The sequence below is a fragment of the Arctopsyche grandis genome, chromosome 3, assembly GCF_051622035.1.
Source record: "Arctopsyche grandis isolate Sample6627 chromosome 3, ASM5162203v2, whole genome shotgun sequence".
NCBI lineage: Eukaryota > Metazoa > Arthropoda > Insecta > Trichoptera > Hydropsychidae > Arctopsyche > Arctopsyche grandis.
Genome location: NC_135357.1, coordinates 35,032,076 through 35,057,310, shown reverse-complemented (window position 1 = coordinate 35,057,310; position 25,235 = coordinate 35,032,076). Strand labels below are relative to the sequence as shown.

Here is a 25,235-nt window from a genome sequence, read left to right as displayed (position 1 = left end):
CTGGTCCGATGACACCCATCGTGGGGGTCGCACGGCCGGTCGAGATGGTCTGAACGCTCCCGCGTCGGGACGTACTGTTCTCGACGTTGGTTGTGCCGACCGTTGTTCCTTCGCTTCGAAGATGACGGCTTGTCGTGTTGCGTCGGCTCTGGTTATCACGTCCGCTGTAGTCGGGGTGATCCGGAGCGCGCCAAGTTTGGCCCGTAGACTGGGGTACGTGAAGGAGTTCGCCGCTATGCACACGGTCATGCGTTCGACTGCTTCGGCGTTCGTGTGGACGCCCTCCAGCATGTCTTCGCAGAGGGCTCGTATCGCGTCTACGTGGTCCGCGGCTGGTTCTTCCGCACTCCATCTTCTCTGTTCCGCTGCCGCATGGCATGCAATCGGTGTGCCCTGTCTTCTGAAACGTTGTGCCAGCTCTTCCGTCAATTCGTCGTAGCTCAGCGTCGATGGCAGCTGACTGGCGAAAATGGCGGCCGCACCTCGGAGTTGGCAGCACAGTCGGTCCTCCAGGTTCGTCGTCTCCTTGTTCAGCCGTGCAGCAAACTCGAAGTGGTTGAGGAAGTCCTTCCACCGTTCAGTACCGTCGAACGTGGTGTATTCGTACCGGTGGGAATGTTGCCGCACCCCGTACGTGTCTCGCTGTGTGGTCCGCCTGTCCTCGTAACATACCTCTGATCTCCTCGGTGGTTCTGGATGTACGTCGGCTTTCGGCTGCGTTGGTGTCGCAGACTTCTCCCAGGACTGCAAAAACGTGGCGAAGGTGTTTTGCAGGGACTGGACCTGCTCTTGGCAGCTCGCCATTCCCTGGCTTAGCTCCTTGTAGCTCGGTTCCGGTGTCCTTGGCACCCGGCTCCTCGACACCCGGCTCCTCTGCTCCTCCCGTCTCCGTCCTCCGTTGCTCGGCTCCCCAGGGCTTTGTTCTCGATTCGGCTCCATTTCTTCCGGCAGCGATGAAGACCCCGAATCCGCACCTTTGTGGCTCCTTGTCTCAACCATGTAGATCCCACTTCTGACACCAGTGAAGAGTATTCAAAGGTAAGTGGAGTCAGGTCGAGGTACAAGAAAACACGCAGGCAGGTTCCAGTTCTTTATTGCTGCTCGTCCGGTGGAGGTCAGGATCCGAATGCCACCGATCGAGAGCGTACCGTTCTTATATCATAGAGCGCTCAGCGCATACACGTTTATGACACGTCAACAAGTACAGTCATTGGTCAAGGAGTCGGGTGTAGCCATTGGCCACAACGCCCGACTCCACCATTGGTCGGCGTCACCATGACGTCACCGGTCCACGGGGCGTCTCCCTATGCAACGCTACAATATATATATATATATAAAAATGAGTATATACATAGTTGGATTATTAGTCTTCTTCTTCTTCTAATGCCGAATCCGTATTCGGACGTAGGCGACTACCATGGGCAGACATCGTTTATGGCCCGTGCGAATTCTTCCCTATCATGGGCAAGCCGAAATAACTTTTCGAGACCGAGTCCCATCCATGACCTGATGTTCCAGAGCCAAGAGAGCTTTTTTTCTCCCAAGCCACCGTTTGCCTTCTATTTTCCCTTCTATGATTGTTTGTAGAATTCGATATTTGGGGCCGCGAATAATGTGGCCAAAGTATTCCATCTTACGGCGCTTCACCGTGTCAAGAAGCTCTCTCTTTTTATGAAGAAGCTGGAGGACTGTTTCGTTTCTTACATGCTCCTTCCACGAGATCTTTAGCATCCTCCGGTAACACCACAGTTCAAAGGACTCTATCCTGTTCATAGATGCCACTAACAGCGTTCACGTTTCGCATCCGTACAGCAAAACCGACCAAACATAGGAGTGCAGGACTCTTGAGCGCAATTTCATAGACAACTTCGACAACACAAAACTTTTTTCATGCTGCTTGTACAGACTCCAGGGATGTTCAACTCGAGAGCACCCCGGAAGTCGGTTTTCTGAGATAGCTAGTGGTAAGCTTGGGCGGGGCTGGTTTCCTCAAGGTGCCTTCCTTCGTCGTCGGTGGTCTGGTCTCTGCTGATGTCGGCTGCTCTGCTATGTCCCTTTCTCCTTCGTAATGTGCGTGGGATGCGTGATGTGGAAAAAGGGAGGAAATTGTATAATAATAAAAACAGGTTGTAATTCTGTTTGTATGGTGACTGTATTTTATATATGTATAAATACAGAGAATAAGCAGGGGGGGGGGGGGAGTCCGTCGTGAAATTAGCGCGCACGTGTTCGAGAGGTTATGATAACTTCACTCCTCACGTGACTACGTGATCTGACTTCGACGAAGAAAGACCAGGATTTCCTCACTTCTCACCGGACGTATACTGAAGCTGTACTTCCAGTATCGTCTGCCGATCCAGGCTGAGCTGATCGGGACTCGGTGGTGGGAACAAACTCGGTAGCGAACAGAGATGTTCACTCGACCGAAGCGGAAAACGAATAGAAGGCGGGGACGCGCGCTCGGCGCCGATCTCCCTCCAAAACGGCTCCTTTGGTCGTAACGCCACGAAAGCTGACCATGAAGACTTGGTCGGAACATACTCCCCCCGTTGGAAGTCAGAGGATCGAATTCCAAAACAAATAAGAATTAATGGTGCACAAGCGACTAATGAAATATACAAAAACCAAGCAAATAAGCAAAAAAATAACAAAAAAACAAAAAACAACACAACAAATAACCCAGTCAGCAAACAAAATAACATTAGTCCATCGTCAATTTCCCATCCTACATAAGCAGCTGACTAAGCCGGCAAGAAACAAACAAAAAATAGACAAACAAACAACCAAAAAACCAACAAATAACCAACACCAATGCTAGGTAACAATATTGTTCAATCGTTATATGTCCCAATCTATCCTGATAGCTCTATTACAAAGCACCAATCAAACCAACAAGAGAAGCATAAAAGAAAAGCAACTCAAAAACTTAAGTTAAAACACATAAACTGAATCCACAACACAGATACAAACAACGCGCCAACTTTAATGTGGGACGTTATGAACGTTCGCCACACCGTTGCACAAATTCACTGAGTGCTGCTCGACTGGCAGTCGAGCTACTCGCCGGACTGCTCGCTTGGTGTTGCTGATGGAGGAGTAGTAGGACCTACTCCTGTGCCCCTGTCTGCCAGGGGCCGCTGCTGCATGTGCTGGTGTGGTAGCACCCTCGCTCCGGGTTGATCGACCAGATCCTCCTGCTGTTGCGCAACTAGTGGTGCGCCAACTAGGAACTGGCCAGGAGTTATGGGAGCTGGGTTGGGAAGGTCGAAAGATGTGAGGGTTAAAGGGCGCGGGTACATTGCGCTTCGGCAAGCGGAATCTTCGTTCCGCGTAAATACGCGATTCGTCCAGGGGACGCGTAACTGTCTTGACTGGACGTCTCGCGCCAAAACAAGATAACGGATCACGACCCGTTGTGTGATGGCAATTCCGAGAATCGCTTGAAACTGTGGGCGCTTCTAGAGAGCCGCCCAATATCCAGCCGAAAGCTGTATTCATCATCGCGATGCGTCCTCCTCTGTCACCGCGTGACTTGGAGGGAACTAAAATGGTACGTTTGCCATTGCGTAACATCGCATGATAGGCGTCGCTGCCTATCACCATATCCACTGTACCGGGAATATCGAATGACGGATCGGCAAGGGGGAGATGAAGCGGCAAATGGCTCCGAATCTCGGACACGTTGCGCGATGGAAGTTGATTCGCGATCTCGGGCATGATTGCGCAATCGAGATCAACACTGGAGCCCTGATTGGGGATGCGCGGTAGAATTCGAATTACCGCGCCACTAGTAATGGACGTCCTATTTGAACCTATTCCTACCAGGTTGACGTCCATCCTTTTCGACTTTAAGGCGAGTCGCCTTCTTAAGTCTTCAGAGATGAGGTTGAGTTCGGAGCCGTTATCTAACAATGCTCGAACCTTGTGCGAACGCCCATCTCCGCCGCGAACTTGTACTTCCACGGTGGATAACAGGACAGTTCGGGCGTGAGAAGGCGATACGCGTCTCACCGAGTGTAAAACCAACGATGATTTTACGGGTTTGGCGTTCTCTGATTTCTTGGGGCTCCGATAATGTTTGGCCTTATTTGAAGGCGAAGTTTGGTATGGAGTTGAGTCATGTAACATGGTGTGATGGGCATGACCGCATTTGAAGCATCTCTGCTTTGTTTGGCACGCGTGAACTATGTGCCCTGGCCTCAAGCAGTTGAGACATAGTCGACGTTTTATGGCGTTCGACCTACGCTCATCACCGCTCATTTGGCGGAATGATGGACAGGCTAGCAGAGAATGACTTCCGCTGCAACTGATGCAGGAGGGGCGTTCCCTCCTCACATGCAGAACTGCTGCCTTCGGATTCGTAATGGTTCTTGGTCGAGGATTCGACTCGCCTTTTAAGACGAAGTCGGCATTTGCCATCGATTGGCACTGGCACGTTAGAAAATGCATTACTTTGCTAAACGTGCAGTCTTCATACTTGGGAGTCTGAAGCTCCCATTGCAGAAGTGTACTCCGGTCGAGTTTTCTGGTGATAAACATCACCAGAATCTCGTTCCAGGTCTCGACCCGGACGCCCAAGTTAACGAGCGCACGTACATGCATGTTGGCATCATCTATGAGACGACGCAGACTGACGTGATTGTTGCTCACGACTGGCTCGGCTTCAAGCAATGCCTGAAGGTGATACTGAACAACAATTTTTTTGTTGTTATAGCGTTGATCCAAAATGGACCACGCGCTCGTAAATGCATTTGAAGCTAATTCCAGGCCGTCAACTAAACGTTGGGGCTCTCCTTTTAGGCTTCCTAGTAAGTATTGGAACCGGGCGATTTGCGAACTCTCGCCGGCCATAGCGGCCAAGAAGCGTTGTGAAAAAAGCGGCCAATTTTGGACGTTGCCTTCGAAGGTGGGCAACTCCAAACGGGGCAATTTTATTGCCGAATTTGATTGCGGTACAGGTGACATTGTGAGGTTAGCGCCATCTAACGGTGAAGCGCTCAATTGCGGCTCACGCAAATTGATTGCTTCGGTGCATCGCACGAAGGCGGCCATATGCTCCCTATCAAATAGGTCCACGACGGATTCGGAGGCCTGCGCCTCTTCTTGGTCCAGCTCGTTTATCTGAGCTTGGATCGCTTCGAATTCAGACAGTAATGGTCTGATTGTTTCGAGCCTGATTCTGAGCTCGAAGATGCTCAGATCGTCCCCCAATTGATTCGCGTTTCTCGTTAACCGAGCGCGAATTCTTTTCCGCGTATTTTTAAGCGTACTCAAAGACGCCATTATTGAAATGCGACGAAATCAAACAAAGGAAAAAATGGACGCGGGAAAAAACAAAATGGACGTTGACGACCAAAAAAATAGCAACAACAACAGAAAAATGCTAATTACGACCAACCTGGATTCGACGACGTTGGAAGACCAGCTCTGAAGACATACGGAATCGAAGGACCAAATGTACAGACTCCAGGGATGTTCAACTCGAGAGCACCCCGGAAGTCGGTTTTCTGAGATAGCTAGTGGTAAGCTTGGGCGGGGCTGGTTTCCTCAAGGTGCCTTCCTTCGTCGTCGGTGGTCTGGTCTCTGCTGATGTCGGCTGCTCTGCTATGTCCCTTTCTCCTTCGTAATGTGCGTGGGATGCGTGATGTGGAAAAAGGGAGGAAATTGTATAATAATAAAAACAGGTTGTAATTCTGTTTGTATGGTGACTGTATTTTATATATGTATAAATACAGAGAATAAGCAGGGGGGGGGGGGGAGTCCGTCGTGAAATTAGCGCGCACGTGTTCGAGAGGTTATGATAACTTCACTCCTCACGTGACTACGTGATCTGACTTCGACGAAGAAAGACCAGGATTTCCTCACTTCTCACCGGACGTATACTGAAGCTGTACTTCCAGTATCGTCTGCCGATCCAGGCTGAGCTGATCGGGACTCGGTGGTGGGAACAAACTCGGTAGCGAACAGAGATGTTCACTCGACCGAAGCGGAAAACGAATAGAAGGCGGGGACGCGCGCTCGGCGCCGATCTCCCTCCAAAACGGCTCCTTTGGTCGTAACGCCACGAAAGCTGACCATGAAGACTTGGTCGGAACACTGCTGAAGGCATTTCTTGCTATTTCGATCCTTCTTCTTATCTCCATTTCGGAACTGACGTCCGTATTGATCATTGGTCCTAGGTATTTGTATTGTTCGACCTGTTCAATCATTTGTCCGCGCACACTCAGGTTTAATGGATCCGTTTTTTCCTTATGTAACGTGGGGTGAAGTGGGTGGCTTTGACTGAACAGGGAAAGACCAGTAGAGATGGGAGTCTAAAGGAAACGACAGTTCTCAGAGAAAGCTGTGGTCCGACTCGACTTCCGAGTAGTAGTAGTAGTAGTGGGTAATATTTTATAGATAGTTCCATGGAGTTTACTCCATGCCTATCGATCTAGCGAATTATCTGGGATCCGATTCGCGGTGATGTTGTGGTGCGGGCTGGCGGCTGCTCGCATTGCTGATTTGGATGGCTAGAACACTAAGCATAGGTTAGTGCATTAACTATGGGATACTGTTACGGTTAGTATGGTTAGTTTTATATTTAGAGGCTATAGTATTATGTTAGTGGTTTGGTTAACTTAACTTATGGTTACTGTTGTCATAATATATATTTACAGATTAATTCTATCTATCCTAGTTTAGCCTATACCCATCTTCAAGATGTCGATGGGCCTTTGATTGATCGTGAGTTTGGTCTCACCGAGGGAATTTATAAGAGGGTTGTCTATCTTGCCGAGAGACTTGAAGTAGTTCACGGCAAGTTTGTGTACGTGTTTGTCAAGGTGGTCAATGTTTAGGTCATTGTGAATTATAGTGTTTCTTGTGTACCAGTCGTAGTTGCCCGCGGCACGCAAGAATTTGTTTTGAACTGTCTGTAGTTTGAGTATGGATGTATTGGAGATGGTAGTGTGAGCCCACACGGGGCTCGCGTACGTGATTTGTGGGCGGATGATAGATTTATACAGCAAGCACTTGTTTTTAAGCGAGAGCTTGCTGTTGGGTTTGCATAGTGGGTAAAGCTTTGACGCAACTGCCCTAGCTCTGCGCACCGCGTTAGTGATGTGGGGTCTCCAGGTTAATTTGCGGTCGATTATTACCCCCAGGTAGCGGGTAGACGTGGTCCAGTTGACTGGTTGGTCGTTTATAATGACTGGCTTGGCTGGTTTGCACCGTTTTTTGCGTCTGGAGAAGAATATTGCCTGACTTTTATCCGGGTTGATTTTCATCAGCCATTTATCGTACCACGCTACCAGTTGGTCCGAGTACTTCTGGAGGGCGAGTGAGACTCCCTTGGGGCCGACGGAGCTCGCTAAGATGGCCGTGTCATCGGCGTACTGTGCGATGTTTGTGTACCTATGTGTAGGAGTGGGTATGTCGTGTGTGTAAAGGTTGAATAGCGTGGGGCCGAGGATGGAGCCTTGGGGTACGCCATCGGAGATGCCTCGCTGAGTTGAAATGCGGTCCTTGAGTTTGACCTGAAATCTCCTTTCTCTTAGGAAGGATGCGATGGATCGTATTGAGTGGGGGGTGATGTTGGCAGCAATCATTTTGTAAAGGAGGCCAGAGTGCCAGACTTTATCGAAAGCTTTGGAAATGTCTAGGAAGATTGCTCCAGTAGACATGTTGTGGTCGAAGCCGTCTATAACGGTTTCAACAACTCTGTGAATCTGGTGAACGGCAGAATGTTGGGGTCTAAAACCAAATTGTGTTTTGGGAAGAAGGTCAATTTTTGCGATTTCGCTGTTGAGATTTGAGATTAGGATCCGTTCCAGGATCTTACTCAGTGAGGATAGCAAGCTGATTGGTCGGTAACTTGTTGCGAGGGAGGGGTTCGAGTAGGGTTTTCTGATGAGAATGACATTAGCGAGTTTCCATTGACTCGGAAAATAGCAGATTCTGTTGGTGGCATTTAGTATAGCTGTGAGTGCAGCGATGGCTTTTTGAGGGAGTTCTTTTAGAGCTTTGTTGGAGGCCTTTTTGGCGGCGATGCTTTTGATAATATTTTGGACTTCAAGCGGCGAAGTGGCGACAATGGGTACTGGGGCTGGGTTTTCGAGGTAGCTATTGACGGAGCTTTCAACCATTTGGCAAAAGTCGCTTTGCAGATTAGAGTTTGAGAGCGAGAATTGGTCCTGGAGACTGTCAGCTAGGGCTTCCGCTTTATCGGCGGTGGAGTAGACAAAATTATCTCCAACTTTGATCCTGTCGATCCTATTGCCGTTGCTTCCGAAGATTTTTGACAGTTTCCAGAAACCGTTATGTCCGTCTTCTAGCGCTCTGAGTTTGGTATCCCAGTTGTCGTTTCGTAGTTGCCACAAGGCGTTTTTAACGTCTTGTTGAAGTCTGTTCATTCGCTGTTTGAGGATTGGGTCCTTGTTTCTTTGGAATGCTTTCCTAGCTCTATTCTTAAGGCGAATAAGATCGCGAATGTCGGGTGGTAAAGCTTGCGGGTGCAGGGGAGAGTGGGGAGTGGTGGTGGTGCTGGCTTCTAGGGCTGACTGTATTTCGTCAGTGAGTACGTTAATAGCCGAGTCTATCTCTTGGGTGGTGTGAATCGAGTGGGGGTAAGTGACGGTGTGATGAAGGAGAGTTGAGAATTTCTCCCAAGATATGGTACTTCGGAGGATGGGGTTTATAGTTACAGGGGTGTTGGTGAGTTCTAGTATGACCGGGTGATGGTCGGAAGAGAGATCATTTACTACAGTCAAGGACTGCGCACCTGGAAAATTTTGAGTAAGAACGATGTCTAAGATATCAGGTCTACCTTTGAAGTTAATGGGGATTCTTGTGGGTTCATCTGGGGCCGTGACGGAGACTTTTGGGTTTGAGAGTTGGGAATAACTAAGGAGAATTTTCCCATTATTGTTAGTGGCTCGACTGTTCCATCTGGAATGTTTGGCGTTAAGGTCGCCTGCGGCAATGGTGGCTTTGTTGGTGTTGAATATGTTGTCTAAGTCGGTGGTGAGTAAGTGTTGATTTGGAGGGTTGTAGACTGCGTGGAGGATGAGTGGGGTGCCGGTGTCGGTCCAAACTTCTACCGACGTCAGTTCTATTCCTGTGGTGATCGGCCGCGGGGCCAAGTTGTGTTGGATCGTGTGTTTGATGAATATGGCTGTGCCGCCGGCGGCTTTGCCTATTCTGTCGTTTCTGTATGTAGTGTAGTTTGAGAAGTGTAGTCTATTACCGGGTTTGAGCCAAGTTTCGTTTACTAGTGCGATATCAATGGAGTGTTGGAGCAGGAATTGCTCGAATTCGACACGCTTGCAGAGTATGCTGCAAGCGTTCCAGTAAACGATCTTGAGGTAACAAGTCATTTTTTCTGTCGGGTGAGCATGATCAGGATGGCATTTATCGACTCAATGGACTGTTCGATTTTGCTCATCCGATTTGAAAGGTCTTGGTTTTGATTTGGGTTCCAGCTGGTGTTGATGTTGGTTTGTTGGGTGGGTGGGGTTAGGGGAGGAAAATTTGTGTCTACGTGTCTGTATTGCGGTACGTTGGTCTTCTTTGGTTGGGGGTGGGAGGGGTTGGGGTTTCGGGGTTGACTGGAGTTCTTCCTGCTTTTGTTGTTGGGATTTGAAGGGCAGCCTCTGTAGCTGGAAACGTGAGGGCCTCTGCAGCTGGTGCAGGTTGGGGTGGAGGCTGTTGACGCACAGTCAGTGGTCAAATGGGGTCCTGCACATTTGATGCATAAGGGGGCGACATTGCAGTTGTAGGAGCCATGTCCAAAGCCTTGGCAGCGGTGGCACTGCGGTACAGTGTCACCACGACGAAGTGATTCGATGCGAACCAGTTGGCCGAAAATGCTGGAGAGGTTGAATAATTTCTTCCCCTCTTCGTCGCGTGTGGTCTCGACTGTGAACATGGGCATGTTGCGCTTGTCACGTCGTGATTTCATGACGGTGGCTTTACTGGCTTTATAGCCAAGTTTGGCCAGCTCGGCGAGGACTTCCGATTCGGAGTAGTTGGGGTTAATGCCTCTAATGACTACTTTGAGCGGTTTGTCTTCCGTTAGAGGGTGGGCATAAAACTGAAATTGTTGCTCTTGGAGCAATTTCGTGATTTTACGGTAATCATCGATGGTGAGAGGGGAGATTTTTACTCTGTTTTCAGAGTAGACGGCCGTGAACTTGTAGTTATGTTGGTTGAGTTTCCTTTGAACTGCCTTGTAGTCCGATGGCAACCTAAGGAAGATTGGAGCAACCTTTGCTCTTTGGACATTTTGTGAAGGAGTGTCAGAGACGGTGTTTCCAGATGGGTGAGCGGGGCTTGTGGTTTGAGGGGGTGCACGAATTTGTGCTGTGCGAGGGGTTTGGGGCGTATTTGCCGACGGGGCGCTGGGGGCCGCTTGTTGGGTGGGCACGTCGCGAGTTGGACGCTTTTGTGTAACATTCCTGTTACGGATTATGCCAACCGGGAATAAGTAGTCTTCCGGTTGTGGTGCCGGGGTTTTTGTAAGTGCGGGTACAGCTGCTGATGCAGGTGGGGACTTGGCAGTGGCGGTAACCTCCATTTTGTTGGAGTTGGATTCGGAATCGAAATCGGGGTCGGAGTCGAGTTCCGCGAGTGGCGCGTATCTGTTGCTATTGTGTGGGGGCGACTGTGGTTGTGTGCGTGTGGTGTTGGGCGGGCTTACCATTCTACGCTTACCGTTTTTTTTTTTAGGTGACGTCTGGGGGGATGTGGCCATGTTCTTCGTGGTCATCATCGACTGGGACTGCGTCATGTTTGACGCAAGGTTTCCCAGTTGGGCGGAGTGGGCTGCTTGGTCAGCAGCTCGTTGGGCTGCGTGAGTCGCGAGAATCGACTCGATGGTCTTTTTGAGGGAAGCGTTTTCTTCCTTCACGGTTCGAAACGCCTCCAATAGTTCACTGAAGTCGTCTCTAGTGATTGTTTTTTTTTGTTTTTGTGTTTGTGTATTAGTGTCCTTGTCACTACGACTATCACGTTGTGGTGGGTTACCCATCTTGTGGGTGGGTTTGTGGGTGGGTGGGTGTCACTGTCACTTGTCACTTGTCACTGTCACTATCACTGTGTTTTTTTTTTGTTACTGTTGTTAGGACAGCATCTCGTTCCCAGAGGGACACGTTCGAAGTATCGAGTCGTAGTTACATCGCGGTTTCGGCGATGCAGCTGTTAACGACACAGCTGTGTGTAACGCGGGAAACGACAACTACAGCGCGGCTGACGCCGAGGCGGTTTGGGGTACGTCCGTGCACTGCGGGCGCTGGGCGCGGACTCCCTCGACTTCCGAAGAGAAGGGCGCTCCTTTTATAGCTGAGAAAGTAGCGGTACTTTCTCCCACTCCCCAGCATCCGAGGGCGGGGGTAGTTTTCCCCCCACTCCTTCGGCTGCGGGGGCGTACGTTACACTTACATTGATTTTGTCTTGTTGATATTAATAGACAGACCCCATTTTTTGCATTAATGATCAATTGCGGTCAATAACGATTGCAGGTCTTCGGCACTCTCAGTCAATATTGCCGTATCATCAGCGAAACGGATATTATTTATAATTTCGGCGCCTATTTTTACTCCTATTCGACTATCGACTGCCTGGTTGAACACCATTTCCGAATACAGATTGAAAAGCATGGGCGACAATACACATCCCTGCCGTACCCCTCGACTAATTTCTACTTTTTCAGTTTTCAAGTCTTCAACCTTCACGACAGCAGATTGGTTCCGATATAGGTTTTTCAAAAAGGCGATATCCTTTGCATCTATTGCATTATTAGTCACATCGCCCAAAAGTAAATTTTTGCCATGAAAATCACGAATACGGAATATTTGGAACTCGAGTTCTCGTTAGTATGATAGTTATCATTAGTACGATGGACTTTTCGGCTGCCAGATGTTCCGTTATAGAGATTTTAGCGATTTTTGGGCGAGCGCTTTGTGACCAATAATCACCGAACCATAAAAATGAATGTCTGTTTGTCTGTTTGTCTGTCTGTCTCGTATAGGCTACTAAACCACTTAATCGATTACGATGGAACTTTCAGGATTTGTTGTATCCATGTTCGGGAAGCTTACTGTGAAAAAAAAAACGGGGGAAAATCTCTTAATAATAATATTCGTAATTACGATTTTACCGACGCGAAAATTTGAAGCGCCATTGTGAAGTCAAGGAAATGTGTTCGTTGGTAACCACGTTACCTGTTGGTTTATGACGACACGGCTTTCACCGCCTGACGACACGGCTATTCGCCACCTGCGTTTTTCCAACAAATTAGCATTACTGTAATTTAATTTGATTATTAAGTATTAATTTGAAACTGAAACATTCACTTATCGAAACACATCGAGAAACGGGAACGGGAACGGTTACGGGAACGGTTACGGGAACGGTTACGGGAACGGAAACGGAAACGGGAACGGGAACGCACGCCAGGTTCAGCTAGTAATAAATAAAACTATGTATGTATCGAAAAATGACGAGCTTTCTTTTTTATTTATAGAGCAATTAATTAAAACAATAGAAAACCCGTCAGATGCTGAGATCATCGTTGAGTTGCACAATTTGAATAAAGAAACCATCAGTAATAATTTAGCAGTAGTGGTGTTTCATAACGAGAGACTATTCCAGACAAATGAGCTTGAGATGGATCGTAGAATTGAAAATAGAATAATCGGAATTCCAATTAACTTGTCAAATCCATTAGTCGAAGGTCAATATGTAGATATTCACTTTAGATCTTCCATCAAAGACTCCATTCCTAAAGTGTGCATCAATTGGGATACCAATTTGGAAGACTGGTCAACGGAAGGATGCGAGATGATAAAAAAAATTGATAATTTCTATTCGTGTCGATGTTACTACTTAACATATTATTCCTTGACCAATTCAAACGAACATGTCAAAATAATAGAGACAGGTCCTGAAATTATTATAGCTGAATCGAATAATTCATTACTAGCAAATAGGACTGGTTTTTATGAAACAAACGATTACTGTATGAGTTATTACAATTTTGAATATACATATGTCTGTCCGGACAAATTTAAACTAATGGTGCACAACGGGGTCAATGTTTGTGTGGATATAAAAATTGGAAAACAAGAGGATAGATATACTGAAAGCAGTATACATCTGAATCCATTGAATTTTTCTACATTGGTCGACCAGAATAATAAAAATTTGAGAGGGTTATTCTGGACCGATTACAAACGTGCTAATGATGGAGGAGTTTACTTCAATTGGAATCACGATCGTCAAACTATGGGGAAGCCTTTGCTGTTGGATATAGTCAATGGTTTATCTAAAGACAACAGTAGTTTCAGATGTCTAGCAATCGATGTTGAAACTCAAAATTTCACAGTTAAAAGTTGCACAGATGAACTCCCCAGATTGTATGTAATTCGTGCGATCGTTAGGTATGCACATTTCAGAAATTGGTCATGTAAGCAGATCGACTACAAAAGTAGTCTAGAATCGTGTCTAACTTTTCGAAATGTAAACAAATTATTTGTATCCAATGATGATGAAAAAAGAAAATGCCAAAGACTAAATAGACAAGGTCTAAATGCAAAAATAACATTAGAAGATGGTGTATATTGCTACGTGAACAAGGAAAGCCAAAGCTTTATATTTATGAGAAATGAATCAGCCGTGAGTCAAATTTTTATGACAGCAAGTGTATAATGGAAGTACAGATGCGAGTTACTAGCTAGGATGGTTAATAAGACGCGCTTACACAGGCTAGCTACTCGCCAATTGCTGTATAAAATACTCTAAGAGCACAGACACACAGAGTGGCACGGTACCAGGTTTTATAGATATGTAGTTTTACACATGCAAAAAAAACGCTAGCACGCCTGATATATGCTATACCAAAACTCACCCCTTGGTGATATATTTTCCTTTTATTGACATAGGTTTAACAATGATCGATAACGGGATTCCCATATTTGAAGACCTGTGGGAGAAACTTGTCGAAATAATAAGATCTTATGAATTAACAATGACATAAGCAGACTTAGGTGGTGAGAACTTAAAATAACAATAGACCTCTCTATTGTCAGAGGAAGCAGGAGACCAAAAAAAATTGGTGGACGTGTCCGCCGGTTTCTAGAAATTAGACGCGCCCATTCGCAGCTAGAATCTACCTAGGCATGCTGTACCGTACGATTCTGTGTGTCTGCGTCTTAAACTGCGTATATGTACATTCACTGGTTCATCTGACTTCTATTTACACATTTTCTCTTTAAAATGATAAATTTTCATCGATCACTTGAATGATCTAATTTTACATCATCTTATATCAGGATGCGGGACTGTTTCATGAATATCAAATGACAGACAAGGTGATGTGCGACCGTGCAAAAAAAGTTGAAATGACAATTCAGAGAGTCTCGTAAGTATTTAACTGTTCCTCAAATCAAAAACCATGCACTCTTCCGTATTATTCTAAATTTCAATTAAGTTAATATGTATATGTATGTATGTATTTTTTTGTTGTTTATATTTTAATATCTCTTTTGACTAATTTTGTATTAGCAAGGGAATATATATTTCCGTTGAGAGTAACACCTCCGTATCGGTGCAAGACATTATGTGTTTCACTGATTCCGTGGATTTTTATCCGACAAATGTTGGTCTCATGACAACTTTAAAATCATCAACCTTTGAATTGGAAACTGAGGGATGCGGGGACTATTGGTGTGTTACCAGCAACACTGAAAAATTCCAATACAACGAGACTACCAAGTTATCATTCGTCAAGAGCGAATATAATTGGCTAAACACTTATGATATCCAATTTGAGTTTGAGAAATCCTCCGATGCCTTTGACATCAAACAACACTATCTAGAGAAATTTGAAAATTCCAGGTATGTAACATTTCCATGACTAATCAGTCGCAAGATTGCATATAAAGATTGAAATATTTGACATTTATTTGCAGTTTCTTCAAGTCTTATTTAATGGAAACGAATTCAAATGCATATAGACTCAAACATGTCTACACCAATTCGAGTGTTGTGTTTCGTGTTGATGTATCCAAAAGTGTTATGAATAAAATTCTAAGATCTAAATCAGACCTTGGCGAAATTGTTAAGATTGAAAGTTTGCTGTGTCAACAAAATTTAAGAAAAATTATTGCAGCAGGTAGGTTGAGTCTATTTTAGAGGAATGCGTCTGATAGTTTTAAAGTAGGAGGTCGAAGAGTTCAATTTGCGATGGCCAATTCAAGGGCTCAATAAAAAAGCTTTGCAATACATATGTATATATGCAGACGTACATATTTGTCACTTTTCTATGATCAGGCCATAGCATCAGCTAGTATTAGAGTTCTATATATGACATGTTTTCATTTAGCGTTCGAAATGCCCAGTAAAACAAGATGGATGGCTGACTTTCGTGTTTTGGTTCTGACACCACAAAAGCCGACCTCAGACAATTAGTCTGAACAGCCATCAACACAGTCACTTACTGTCTCTTAAGTTGATTCATTGTATTGTTTGAGAATTTTCTTGTTCCCAAATTTTGTGTTTCTACATCCAGTGCAGGCCTTACACCCATGGCGCCCTCATCTAAGCGCCCCTAGAATTAAAAAAAAATTGGTTACCATCCTCCTTTTTCCAGACTTGGAACCGGCAGCAAAGTGGTTGAATAATATTTCAGAAGTGAACTTTCCGAGCCTTTCTTTCAGCAAAATCTTTAATTAAAGCTGAAAAATCAAGATTTTCAGCGATATCATTTTCAGTAGATAGAGTTTCAAAATTGAAAAGTCTATTTTGTGCAACAATGCAAAAAAAAATATAATTAAAAATAATTTTTATTTCAGATAATAGCAGCGTCAGTCGAGAAGGTAACCGTACTCTGTTTTGTACAACTTTTGGTGAATCGATTTGCAGACATTTTGAGTGTCACAATAAGTCAAACTTTTTATTTTATGAAGTAATGTATATTTTTTTTATTCAAATTTCATTGAAAATTTTTAAATTTCTCCTCAACTTATGTATTGACGTTTTAGTTCGTTAAAATTTATGAAACTTTGAATGAAACACTTGAATATATTATGAGTAAGGACGATATTATCAAAGATGACATTCAACTTTTGGTCGATAAATTAAACAGTGTCCAAAAGAAGCCAGAAAAAGTGAAAGTTTTAGAAGACGTCGACATCATTTTAAATAGCGTGAATGTTCTTGATGAAGAAATACACATTAGCGCGCATAATTTAGTAGTGGGAATAATTTCAATTGGATCTGATGGATTGGATTCTGTTGTTGGTGCTATGTTAAGTAAAAATCGAGCTATCGATATGACTAGTAGCGGAATCTCATTTTTGAATGAAGGTAAGTAAAAATAAATAACGACACAGGAGTACATGAAAAGTTACATAAAACAACGAAACAGGCGAAAACACACTGAGTGGGACGTGGCACGTGCTTTTTTTATTAGATACTTTTAAAAATGCGAAAAAAAACGCAGCACCCCTGTACATGGTACACAGTCCCAAAAATTACCCCCTGGAGTGTTTTTGGTGATATTTTATCCTAGCTTGACAGTGATCGATAACGGTGAATCCCACATTTGATGAAATGTAGGAGAAACTTGTCGCTTACATATGGATATGCATACACGTCCGACTTCCCAAACATATGCATTCTGCACGTGCAAGTACACCCGAATTCGGTTTGGGGAACATCTACGGTCTACGGTCACAGCGGAAAGCAAAGGACACATGACGTCCCATACCACTCAGTGTGTTTTCGTTCTGAATAGTTTTGCAGTACATTGAGACCGTTGCGATTGAGTATTAGCAGAAAACAAGCCTCATTACTAGATATGTCCGGCGAAATTATGCATATTATATGTACATACATTGAGACTTATGACTAGAGTTGGGCTAAGGATCCGGGGAACTATTTTTAATTGTTTAGAAAAAACATTTTTTACAAGCTTATTTGTTCTCTTGCTTTGAACACTGATGGAACGTTATAGGGAATTTCCCCGACGACTATCCTAATAATCGGGGAAATTCCCAATAAGTCTAGTCATTAGGGATGTAGATGTATTTCTATTTAATAAAGACCCCATCCCACTTAATTTAAAGTGTGCGCAAAGGCAAAGACCCATAGATATATAATACACATAGATCCGCCCTCACGTTTTATACTGGTCTCCCTTTTGGCGCATGCAAAATAAATGGCGCATGCATAGTTTCTCTCAGTAGGTAGGTAGGTACCGCTGCGTCGTAGGGAAAAAAACCTTTTTTTTTCTCAACTTCCCCGCTAGTTAAACCCCCCGCACCCATCAGTTAGTGAAGACAAGATCTCCGACCAAAATCACACGTCAGGGCCCATCTAGTGTATTATACATCAATGCAAAGACCAGAACATTATCCTAGCGTGCGGATTTTTTCATGGAGAGGGGGTGGGCCTTTATAAATGGACCTCTATAAAAGCTGCAACGTTTATTTGTTATTTTTCATATAAATACAATCAGATATGGTATTGAATATTCGCAATAGTCTCGAATGGACTTAAAAGTAACATAGTTGAAATTAAAAAAATAATAATAACCGTTTTTTTTAATTTTAGAGAAATTAAATGAAACATTAGAAAATCCGGAAGTTGCTGAAATCATCGTCGAATTACACGAATTCAATAAAGAAAATCTTACTAGCAATTTGGCGATAGTGGTGTGGCATAATGAGATACTATTCCAAACAAAAAATGGTAAAATGGCCAATGAGATGAAAAGTAAAATTATAGGAATTTCAACAAACCTTACAAACCCATTCGTAGAAGGTGAATTTGTGATCATTCACTTTAGATCTTTCGACGATAGCTTATCGCCTGCAACGTGTGTCTTTTGGGATACGAAACTGGAAAACTGGTCGACGGAAGGGTGTGAGATGATAAAAAGTAAATCGGATGATTTCCGTTCGTGTCGGTGTAACCATTTGACATATTTCGCCTTGATCAATCCAACTGTATCGGCAGAAGAGATTTATAATCACAGATTGCCACTGAAGATCATCTCTTATTGTGGGTGCACAGCATCGCTGATCGGCTTATTTTTAATAGTACTGACTGCAATATTGTTCAAGCAGTGGAGGGCAGAGTTCTCTAACAAGGTGTACTTGAACCTCTCTATAACCATAGCATTCCTCATGATCACATTCATGACCAGCGATATTCTGGAGAGTCGTCTCGACAAATTAAACTGCACCATTTTAGGCGCTCTGCTCCACTACAGCTTGCTGGCCAACTTCTGCTGGATGCTCATCGTGGCAGTGTTCGCTTACAAGAAGTTGGTGAAGGTTTTCAACGATGGGTCCTCTCACAGATTGCTCAAGGCATGCATCTGCGGTTGGATTATTCCACTGATGCCAGTGGTGATCCTTTTGTGCGTCGATCATACAAATTACAGTCGACTTGATTCTGTGGAGCAAGGCATTTTGTTCTGTTACCCAAGCGGTCAGGGATTTTGGTTTGCGGTGTTCTTGCCAGTTGTGTTGATCGTTGGTGTCAATTTCGTGCTATTTTGTTTCATATTTTACAAAGTTTTCGGAAAATCTGCCATGACACGACGAAATGACTCCCGGGAAGTGCACAGGACCATTTCTATAAGCTTGCTGCTGTTCTTTTTGTTCGGATTGACGTGGATTTTTGGACTACTCTCCAAATACTTGATTTTTAATTACCTGTTTTGCATTACGTCGACGACGCAAGGTATTGTCCTGTGCGTATTTTTCGTCTTCGCCAATGACAAAACGAGAGGAATGTGGACGAGAAAGATTAAATGTAATTTCAAAAATGAAAATAACTCAAATAGTATCACAGAATTCACCGAGTTAGCCGATAGCTCAGTTAATTTTAGTAGCAAAGTATCAAATGACCCGCAAAGCGATATCTTCGCAGATCAATCGCCGAATGTGAAGCTTTTAAGTGTGATTCGTCGAAGTGGAAATTCGAGGTTATGATTTTATTATAATTTTCATTTCATTACTATATATTGAACTGTTATGTACTGCAAATGTATTACTCAGAACATATGAAATACATATCTATAATTTTACGACAAGAAAAGGAAAATTTTTGCAAAAATACTAAACGACCTTATTCATAAATAGAACATGTATAAACGGATAATTTGTTATCAATAATGTATGTATAATAACTTAATGTATGAATAATGTAAATATTTTATGTCTGCTAAATTTTTCAATTTTATATTTAATAAAATACAATTTTTAAAACAACAGATAGTGATTTCAATCCATATCAATTTAGAAGTACATAGGTGATGATATATGTATGTATGTAAATAAAATACTTTATTTATACTTTACGTTAGAATAGCGTTTCTTAACCTTTTTTGGGCCACCCCCTTTTGCGTTTACTATTTTTCTGTTCTTATTCTTTAAAAATGTTATTAGTGACATACGGAGATCGCCTCTTTTTACATCAAGACGGTTGTGAGCTTTTGAGAGGAGATGCACAACACGACTAAATACAGACTCTACGAGATAGATGTAGGAAATGCAGTGAAATATAAACTTGCCTTTTCCCAAAGCTGTGGAAATATACTATATAAATATACAAAAATTATCTTTATTTAGTCTAATCTTACCTGTGCATTCATATTACTTTGCAGATGTATCAGACTTTCTTGAAATTCAATATCAATATAAATTGCAGTCCCACTAAATGGATCAATCACCCAAACTGGAATATTTAGATTTATAATATCATTACATCTAACTTGCATATCGTCATGAAGCTTCTTCAAATGTTCAATATATACATATGTAAAGACCATCATCTTGTATTTCATTAGAAATAGTAGCCAATGATATTTTGTTAGCTCACGTCCTCGATATTTGCCAACCATTGAAGCACCTCTATCGGTTGCATAAGTTAGTATATTTTCCGAAATGCAAACTTATATTCAGTTTGATGACAAATAAAACATCTAAACTCTTCTTTCGATATTATTTAAATATAAAAATGTTATAATTTTATTGACTGTGCCTCTCCCTAGAGTTTGTTATGCCTCCAACAAAAGTAGAATTTTGGTTTGTGCCTTCCTTGAGGGTCTGGGCCTCCCAAGGGGGCCGTGTGGACCCAGGTTGAAAAACGCTGCGTTAGACTAAAAAAAAATAAAAAACATAATAAGGAGTAAACTAAAAAATATATATATTATATGCACAAATATCCCACATATTTATTTATTTAGTCTAATTTACATAACTACCAGGGCTGTGTGATTTGAAAACTTGAACGATTTTAGTAAGATCAACTTTTCTTGCCAATGTATAAAATTGTTAGTAATAAAAATAATAGCGATTTTCAAAATATAAAAAGTAATTAAAAAAATCACTAAAAATTGACATGAAACCCAATTTATTGAATTATTAGTAAGTAATTAAATAGGTATAAATAAAAAGTAAGTATTTGTGTATGAATTTCAAACACAAATAAATCAATGAGAAAAATGAGAGACGGAGGAAACAATCGGTTTTGGCCCATCAAAATATGTGCTATTAAACCCATCAAAATATGTGCTACTCAAGGATTTTATTTATAATTATATTATCATATTTTAATAAAGAATTATAAAATTTAAATTTATTAGTGAATTTACTTCAATAAAACTGGAGACTCTACTTCAACATTGGAGATTAACTTCAATAGAATTGTTGACACCTACCATAATACTATTAACTAAAAAAAATAATAAAAAGGAGTCAGAGTCGGTTGATTTTTTACAAGGTTTTACTTATTTCACTTTGTCCAACGATAAATACGACTCTGACTCCAAATTTACAGCCCTGATAACTATTCACTGAGCACACTTTAACATCATCTCTGACGCATTAATTTTAATACATTTCTTTAGTCAACAACTTTGAGTATAATATTTAATTTAATATTATAAGCGTTTAACAAAATTTATTTAATTTCTAGAGTAAAATATATTATATTTAAAAATTTCAACAAAAAACAACCTGAAAATTTTTCTATGGTAAAATTACCATCGTGAACAAAATTTGGTGATTCTCAATTAAAAACTGCATTAGAAGAAAATATGTATATATTATACATACGTACATATTTCTAGTCTTTTCATCTGGCTGAAGCGTATTTTAAAAATTATATTGAGTGAATTTTAAATGTATAGGAAATCAGTATCAAATTGTGGTACTGTATTAGTGACTAATAATTGTAAGTATCTTAAATTGAATAATTTTAAATATTGAGAGCAATTGTGACTTTTTTTGAATAAGTCCTGTTACTAATGCAAATCCTTATATAAAATACGTCTTCATGCGATACAAACAGTTTTACATTTTACAAAATATATTACTTAATGTATTCTCACTGTAAGTCAATAGCAAGAGGAATGCAACTTCATATGGGACACTAAAGATTTGCGAACATAATATACTTTCTCACAATAATCACATTGAAACTTAAATGGAAATAAATGCGATGCTTTAACATGATCTCTCAGATCTTTCATAAGTTGGTATCCTTTTCCACAACAGTTACATATGAAGTGGAGTTTTTTGGAGTGGACTTTAGTGTGCTTGAAGAAAGCGTGCTTCTTATTGTAAGTTTTGGGACATGTCTTGCATTTGTATAACCGCTTGCCCGTGTGTGTCGTCACGTGACGCATCAGATCTGTATTCGAGTGAAATCCTTTTCCACAATATTCGCATATGTTGCCATAACTGCAGTGATGGGCTGAAGCCATGTGCTTCTTCAGATAGTATTGGGATTTCAAGGTTTGGGAACAGATCGAGCATGTGAAATTGATCGCACTGTTACACTCTGATACTTTGTTGGGATGTACCGTCATTATGTGACGGGATAAGTTGCTCTTTTTGAAGAATTCTTTGTTGCAATAGTTGCATATGTTAGTATTTAGTTTAGGGTGTGAAGGTGAATCGTGAATGTGCTTTACGTGGGATTTTAAATAGTGGCTGTATGTGAATCGTTTGGAACAAATGCGGCACGAGTACGGTTTGTTTCCGGCGTGCAGTTTTATGTGGCGAATTAAATTTCCTCTGTACTGGAAATCTTTCATGCAGTAATTGCACGTGTATATACGAGGGTTTAGATTGGTTTTAGGGGGAAGAATCACGAGTGTCTTTAAATTTTTAAGTTGATTGAAGGTTTCTGTACAATATTTTTCTTTTTGTTGAGGCTTTGGGTTCAACTGAACTTTGTCATCGTCGTTTATATCTGAATCACTTTCATTTGAATTTTCTTCATTGCAATTTTTTAAGCTCATTGAATCTGTTTGTGGTAGGTTCTGAAAATAAATAAAAAAACATATGTCAGTATACATATTTTTTTTATATTCCTTTTTAATAATAACTAGAGACCCGTATTTTGGGCATCTATTTTTGTCAATTTTAGCATTTTCATTTTGCATTTTAGCGTTTTGGGGCATTAAAAATGTTCAATTTAGCATCGATTTTTATGAAGTTTAATTTTAAATAATAAAAAATTTCGATGAATTTTAATAAAATTTATATACATATATACAATTTAAATACAACACAACCATTAAAAAATAATAGAAAAATTCAAAAATGTTTTGAAATTAAAATTACAATGAAAAAAACATGAATATAAAAATACAAAGACCAAAAATATGAATATAAAAATATAATACCAATTAAAATTTAACATGGAGCATATTTCTACAGATTATTTTTTGAGATTCGTGCGACGATCGGTAAGAATTAGTTTGTATTTACTAAAATACCTTTCAGCATCCACACTATTGACGGGACACCAAATAGATTTTAGAGCTGCACAACCAAACTCTTCATATTTAATTTTTGTTGCCATCAATAATAGCAATATATCCGGCGTGGATTCACTTTTTATATTCTCTATTAATTGTCTAAAAAGTGCTGATATCCTTCCAAACATTGAGCCTCTGTTAATACATTAAACAATGGCAGGTTTCTAAAATACAAAACTGTTTCTTGAACATTAATATTATATTTTGAACCTGCCACAGATGGATTGAATAGTTTACTCAATGTTCGGAGGAATAGATTTGTCTCATTTAGTCTTGAGTGTGAGTCTAGTTTTAAGACGCTTTTTTGAGCAGCCAACACAGCAGGATACACAGCTCCAACTTTCTTCTTTTGTTTACAGTAGTAGACAAAAGCAGTTGCTTGGTTTCGACAGGAAAAACACCGTCTATGGTAAACTGCAAGCTCTGTTTTATCCCCTCAATTTCTTCACATAATAAATGGGCAAAGGGATAGGAATAATTAATTTTGGATTTAAGTAACAACAGTCACGTCTGATAGTTGTTAAGCCAAAATAATAAATAAATGTGCATGGTCCATTATCAAATTAGTAAACAATAATATGTATTGAATTGAATATGTTAATCCATTTATTATATAATGTAAGGTATGTATATACGTATGATTCATTTTATACCATTAAATATCCTGTCAATGCTATATGTATGTATATATGTATCTTAAATTCAAAGTTTTAGGTCATCGACTTTAGAAAGTTTTTAATTAATATTATGTATAATGAGCATTTATAAGGATTGTAAATAGGTTTTTGAGCTCTTTTTCCTATTATGCTGTAGATTAATATTAGAATAATATACTATGATCACTAACCAAATTAAATTAAATTGTAAAATAGAAAATGATCAGTAGATCAGTAGCTATTAAATTAGATATAAGATGTATTGTGAACATAATTTTGTGATAATAAAAAGGATTTAAAAATCAAAAATCAAATTCAAAGTAAATACCGTTGAATCATCAGTTACATTAACCATCTCTTCTTTTACACCTTCACATATAGTCCCAGTGGAGTCATTATCAGAAAAGTTTTCACAGGTAAAGTCTTCATCGTCAAGCATTACTTCCTCAACTTTAATATCAAAATCATTATTTATTCTTTGCCTTAAAATTTCATCATTCCTTTCGCAAGTATCTTTGAATTCTGAAAATGAATCCAACTTGGAGATGCACAGAGTGCATATTCTGTCCGGTAGTCCATCGTTGGCTTCCACCTAAGGCAAGTACGACATACTGAATAAGATATATCAAATTGATTTCATATGAATATATACAAACGTGTGTGGTACACGCGTTGCCATGTTTGTCAACAATGTGCAAATGGTGACAATATTCGGCGAGGAAACCGTGTTGTTATCTCACCTGTAGCTGACAGCATTTCCAAACCTTCAACACTAGAGAGTCTGGCCTGCCAAAAATGTTGATCAGCTCGTCGGTGAGCTCTCGAAGACATAAGCGACACTCCATTTGGTTAGACGATGACGTCCAGTAAAAAAGTTTTTAAATGGGGAGTACTTGACTGCAATACATACCTAACAGCTCATAACAGCTACATATACGATTGTGTAAAAATTTTAATGATGTAGAAGTATTGGCTATAGGTTATTCGGATTCTAAATATAATAATAGAGTGAAGCTAATAAAAAGCTTCTAAAAAGTAAACAATATTTTGTGTCCTTGATGGTGCTCTAGTTCAAAACTAATTGCTAGCAGTAGCAAAATTGACGGTAGAATATTGCTTTAGGTTAGCAATAGCAATTTGACGAAAAATATGTGCATTTTCAACAAACTTTATACAATATTTTTGGTAAGTTGGTTTATTTTCGAATTTTTACTAAATAAGAAATATGTAGTTTGCAGGACAAATCAATAAAAAGATTATTATTTTATGTTTCTTGTTGTAAATTGTACTTGTTCTAAATATAATATCAGGTTTTTGGCCGGTGCGCTACGTTCTACCAACTTTCAATATTTCGAGACTCGTTTGCTCAACTTTTCGGCTGCTTAAACAGAAGTTTGTATATTGTATAAAAAAAATGTATGTGATATATTTAATATACGAGACAGATTGAGATTATTCAGACTTTTATTAGCCTTTGGATATTAAAAAAAATTTAAAAATCAATTCCTACAATATTTTTATCTCGTAAAATAAGTATTTACCTTAATATTTATTTTAATTTAATTTACGAATTTCAATATGTAAACCATCTTCGTATATTTATATATGTATATACAAACTCGAGGACGAAATACACCGAAAAAGTTGGGAAAATGAGTCTTGAGATATTGCAAGTTGGTGGAACGAGGTAGACCCGTTTTTGGCGTGGCTAGCAACTGGTCTAAAATATTGAAAATATACAGTTATTGACCTCCATGTTA

General features: G+C 41.0%; 2 protein-coding genes across 2 annotated transcripts in view; one reads left to right on the top strand and one right to left on the bottom strand.

Annotated features, from left to right (window-relative positions):
- LOC143909227 (uncharacterized) overlaps window positions 1-19,252 on the top strand; it is a 29,566-nt gene extending 10,314 nt beyond the window's left edge. Inside the window, exons 8-14 of the mRNA XM_077427131.1 lie at window positions 12,503-13,653; window positions 14,310-14,398; window positions 14,542-14,874; window positions 14,949-15,151; window positions 15,831-15,943; window positions 16,020-16,344; window positions 17,593-19,252. Coding sequence (XP_077283257.1) covers window positions 12,503-13,653; window positions 14,310-14,398; window positions 14,542-14,874; window positions 14,949-15,151; window positions 15,831-15,943; window positions 16,020-16,344; window positions 17,593-18,980 — 3,602 coding nt within the window. The 3' untranslated portion in view covers window positions 18,981-19,252. The remainder of the gene's footprint in view (window positions 1-12,502; window positions 13,654-14,309; window positions 14,399-14,541; window positions 14,875-14,948; window positions 15,152-15,830; window positions 15,944-16,019; window positions 16,345-17,592) is intronic.
- An 82-nt stretch (window positions 19,253-19,334) lies between these two features.
- LOC143909226 (uncharacterized) lies at window positions 19,335-24,328 on the bottom strand. The gene is made up of 8 exons (XM_077427130.1): window positions 24,216-24,328; window positions 23,828-24,067; window positions 21,449-22,318; window positions 20,054-20,149; window positions 19,943-19,982; window positions 19,870-19,901; window positions 19,631-19,822; window positions 19,335-19,586 (listed from the first exon to the last, which is right to left on the bottom strand). Exons 1-8 carry the CDS (start codon window positions 24,318-24,320, stop codon window positions 19,335-19,337), a joined length of 1,827 nt encoding a protein of 608 aa, XP_077283256.1. The 5' UTR covers window positions 24,321-24,328.
- Window positions 24,329-25,235: the final 907 nt, after the last annotated feature.